We start from the raw sequence: 4,522 nt of genomic DNA on the forward strand, positions 1-4,522 counted from the left end.
CCACCGCCGCCTTCAACACCCACTGACGCGTTCCCTTGCACGCGTGTGTCGTGCGTGTCGTGTGTGGCACGTGTGGCGGTGTGTGCGTGGTGGTGCGATGCCCATCGCAGGCGCTTTCAGTGCCGCGGGTCTGTGGGCGGGTGCGGTGAAGGCCATCTCGCACATGTTCCTGCAGGAGTACGTCTTTGCTCCGCTGCTCCACATCGCCACCTCCGACGAGGAGCTCGGTACGGGGCCGTCTTCCTTCCTTCTACATCATCACCTCATGTCTTCTGTCCCGCTACACGCAACTCACACTACACAACACGCAGACGAGTCGTTCGAGGCCTACGACCCCATCGCTCCCATAAAGCAAGGGTATATATTAATCCCCATCACTGACATAGTCATACTATGTCTTACCACATTCATCGTTAATGTTTGTGTACATGTGTACTTATATTAAAAAATATAATATAATATGTTATGTAGGGACATGTACCAGCGTGGTGGCTGGACGGGTCCCGTGTGCGCGATGGCCTCGGCTGCCGGCGCGATTCTGCTGTCGCTTCCCTTCCTCAAGGCCAAGTTCCTCCTCCGCACCCAGTCGGTACACCGCACCCCAGGCGTCCAATTCTTTTTCGCTCAACGTTTAGTGCGTGACGTGTGGGCCACATGTGCATGTCGCTCACCGTGCATCGCAATCAACTACAGAGGCGTCCGGACGGCTCGTTCAAGTACACCGGCCTCTTCCAATCGATCGGCGTCATCTGGCGAGAGCAACGGTGGGGCCTCATCACCAACAAGTACGCGCCACCGCCCATCATCAAGCTTTATTTTATTTAATCCCATTTATTCAAAAATTATCATTTATTCTATTTATTTGAATTTGTTTTTTTAAACTTCTTTTCTTTTTGTACAGCCTGAGCGCGTTCATCTCGTTCGGTATCCTCTACGATGTGGTGGGATTCCTCACGGACCGCTACAAGCTGTCGACACTGATCATGAAGATCAAGACGCGCGAGGGTGTGCTCCACAACCTCAAGCACGCGCTGGCGCTCGCCATCGATGACATCATCGAGGCCGCCATCATCGTCGCCTTCACCATGCCGGTCAACGTTGTTCTACGCCGCCTCGAGGCCCAGGCTGGCGGCGTGGCGCCCTTCAGCGCCGACGGGGTCGTCTACGCCGGCGTCCTCGACTGTGTGCAGCAGATTTTTGTTCGAGAAGGCCTCAATGGCTTCTACAAGGTTCGCACGCACCGCACACGCACCGCACACATGACACAGAACTGATGCGATGCGGGATGTGGGATATGAGCAGGGAGCGATGCCAGAGCTGTTGGAGAGGTTGCTGCCCCGCGTGTTCGTGGACGCCGCGGTGGACTTGGGTCTCAATTCCTTCTTCGGCGTGCCGGCCACCTACGACAACACCGACGAGCACAGCCACGCCGACTGAAGAAGGAAGGCCATCGCGTTTTTGAACTCCTATGCAGTTTATTTATTCTGTACCCTTGGCCAAACAAGCACGTAGACCAAGAAGGAGATGAAGAGATGACAAGACTCTTGTTACAAGAGGCCCTGTTGGCTGTGGAGCTTCTCGTCATCGTCCACCACTGTTCGTGCAGCCTTGAGTAGCAGCTCATAGGGAGGAGCGGGTCAGGTGGTGGCCCTGCTCGAGCTTCACCCACTACTCCCCCACGTTCTGGCCCTCCACCAGCACCACCCTGACGCTCGCGTTGTCTGGTGACCCACCCGCCTGCTGCTCTCTAGGATGCTCCACAAGTGCATGGTCAGCAGTGCTGAGGGTTTAGGCACAGGGTATTGCGGGCAGGCTGCCTTTTATTCTTATGCAATAACCCTGAGGCAGAACACACCAGGGTTATTGCGAAAATGCAATAACCCTGAGGCAGAATACACCAGGGTTATTACGGAAGAATATGCAATAACCCTGAGGCAGAATACACCAGGGTTATTACGGAAGAATAAAAGGCCAACGGCGCAGAACACATAAACAACAACAGCAACAGCCACGAGAAGAAGACGCTTCGCCACACAAGAACCTTCTACATGGCACGCAACCTACCTGGTACACCCCGGCCGTGCCTACGCATAGGAGCCAGCTTCACTAACTCAAGTACATTTCTGGGGGGGGGGTACAAAATAGGTACCGTCTACTACAACATCGGCTTGGTCGTGCTGGAAGACAAGCGAAGCTACTGTCCCCTATGCGATCAGGACTGCAGCACGGTCCAGGCAGGGGCCAACCACTGCCGTACCCACGAGCACAAAACCAACAAGCGGCTCCACAGCTACCACTTGGGCCACTACTGCTGGACTGGAGAGGGAAGTACGTGGTGCTGTGCCTGTGCCCTTCTCCTCACGGCCGAGAGCGTGGAGCAGCACGCACGCGATGCTCGACACGTCACCAACGCCCTCCACTTCGGCGAGGCCGCGGACAAAAGCATCAATTCCAGGAAGACAAAGGTAAATTTTTCGTTTTGCGTTTTGCGTTTTTCGATTTTTAGTCCTGAACCGTTTTGTTAGGCTGGCGCAGTTCCGCCCGGGGCACCTCTCGCCAAGAAGAAGCGATTGCGCACGCCTCGGTCATGCACTCGTACTCGCCCTGCTCAGGTCGACTCTGCTCCTACGAGTGACGGTATCTATGCGGTACGTCACACCTGTAGCTCTCGTGACTTCACTCGTTCGTTGAACCGTGTTTGCGTACGTGTGATGTGCATATACATAGACCCTTAGCCGAATCGAAGATGAGCTCAGCCGGTTGACTCCTGCTGAGAGGTTCTACGCCGTTTCAGAATTCGGTGCAAACTCTCTGCCGCTGCTACTGCAAGCCCTGCAGGGCTGTGCTGGTTCGTTAACACTGTCTTTGGTGTCGTCGCGTTTGACTTGGTCTGACCGCATGCTTCGGGTGTGCGTGTGATGTACTGTGAGAACAGACGCTCAGCCAACCCAGCCGGACATGGTTTCAGCAATGAACTCCATGACACTGAACGAAGGCTTGCGGCTGCACATTCCAGCCCCCACGGCCGCAGGCGATTCTCCAGCAGGAGTACTGGTCTTTGCGGCAGACACGTCTTCGAACCCGCAGATGATAGGCGTGATTCCAACGATCTCACCCTCACTCGTACTCAACCCTCCTCACCCAGCCTTTCGGTTCTCATGTGCTGGTCTAACCCCTCTCCTCTAGTCTCCGTCCGAATTGCGTTGGCTGCTGGATGATTTTGGCTTCGACCCCAGCTCCAGCTTCAGCGGCCAGCGCACCGAAGACATGCCCGCCGCAGGTCTCAGCTCTGGCTCCGGCTCCGACCCCAGCTCCAGCGGCCAGCGCACCGAAGACATGCCCGCCGCAGGTCTCAGCTCTGGCTCCGACCCCAGCTCCAGCGGCCAGCGCACCGAAGACATGCCCGCCGCAGGTCTCGGCTCCGGCTCCGGCTCCGACCCCAGCTCCAGCGGCCAGCGCACCGAAGCCATGCCCGCCGCAGGTCTCAGCTCTGGCTCCGGCTCCGGCTCCGACCCCAGCTCCAGCGGCCAGCGCACCGAAGACATGCCCGCCGCAGGTCTCGGCTCCGGCTCCAGCGCCAGCACAGTCTGCTGGTGCAAGCGCGTGCCAGAGAAGGCCCCAAGAAGTGCCCTGCAGGACCCCCTTCTTCAGAAGCTAAACCTGGTGATCTCCTTCCCGCGCAAGATGTGGGCGCTCATGGGTTGCCCAGAGCACTACCACGACAACGTGAAACACGTCCGAGACGCGCTCTCTCAACACAGAATTAAGCTGCCGCACTTCCCGCCGGAGGCCAACACGCTTCAAGTCGCGAGGTGCGAAACCGAGCTCAGGGCCACGCTCCCCCTGCTTCACGGCCACCTCTTCGCGGAGACCTTCGCGGTCCTCTACAACTGCGCTCGGAGCCTCGAGGTGGCCAAGGCGCGCTATCGGACTACCCCCTTGCTTGCACTCGGTCCCGGCCGCCTGCGGCTCGGTTCTGGTCTGCTGGCTTCGCTTCGTGACGAGTTCCCCTCGGCCATCTCCTCCTCCTCTGACTTCCTCCAGAAGTGGGCAGCCCAGATGACGCACGCCAAACTTCCCCAAAACCAATCTGCGTGTGAGGGGTGGGCTGACGGCCTGTGGGCTCTGCTCGCGAAGGAGATTGGAGTGATTGAATAAATCCTGCCCTTCTCCGCCTGAACAGGAAACGAGACACCCGCATGTTTTACAGGCATCAGGGGAGGGAAGAGCCACCGCTGTTGAGCAGCTCGTTGGCAAACTGATCATCGCCCACCTCCTTTCGGCGGCACTTGCCGACCAACGGAGCGAGCCGCACGGCCAGCTGGTGCTTGCACTGGGGTGTTGCACCCCAGAGAAGAAGAAGAAGAAGACGTTGAGCGTGATTAGAATGAAGCGATAAGCATTCCCAGGTTTTCAAGAAGTATAGACGCGACATGGTACCATGAAGGGAGTCTCGCGCGGGTCGCCCTTGAGCACGGAGTAGGTGAAGGCCGGGCAGGAGCAGTAGTGGCCAAAGCAGATG

The 4,522-nt window shown here is 57.7% G+C and overlaps 2 protein-coding genes across 2 annotated transcripts; both read left to right on the forward strand.

Moving 5' to 3' along the window:
* Positions 1-97: 97 nt before the first annotated feature.
* ACA1_007000 (uncharacterized protein) lies at positions 98-1,437 on the forward strand (the record flags this gene model as incomplete). Its single annotated transcript, XM_004341953.1, has 6 exons — positions 98-227; positions 312-357; positions 472-589; positions 694-785; positions 902-1,229; positions 1,303-1,437. The coding sequence occupies 6 exons, from the start codon at positions 98-100 to the stop codon at positions 1,435-1,437; spliced, it is 849 nt and encodes a 282-aa protein (XP_004342002.1).
* A 611-nt stretch (positions 1,438-2,048) lies between these two features.
* On the forward strand, positions 2,049-4,158 carry ACA1_007010 (uncharacterized protein; the record flags this gene model as incomplete). The annotated part of the gene is made up of 6 exons (XM_004341954.1): positions 2,049-2,067; positions 2,146-2,465; positions 2,536-2,637; positions 2,728-2,848; positions 2,936-3,123; positions 3,187-4,158. The coding sequence occupies 6 exons, from the start codon at positions 2,049-2,051 to the stop codon at positions 4,156-4,158; spliced, it is 1,722 nt and encodes a 573-aa protein (XP_004342003.1).
* Positions 4,159-4,522: the final 364 nt, after the last annotated feature.

The sequence above is a fragment of the Acanthamoeba castellanii genome (genome assembly GCF_000313135.1).
Source record: "Acanthamoeba castellanii str. Neff unplaced genomic scaffold scf7180000083091, whole genome shotgun sequence".
Taxonomy (NCBI): Eukaryota; Discosea; order Longamoebia; family Acanthamoebidae; genus Acanthamoeba; species Acanthamoeba castellanii.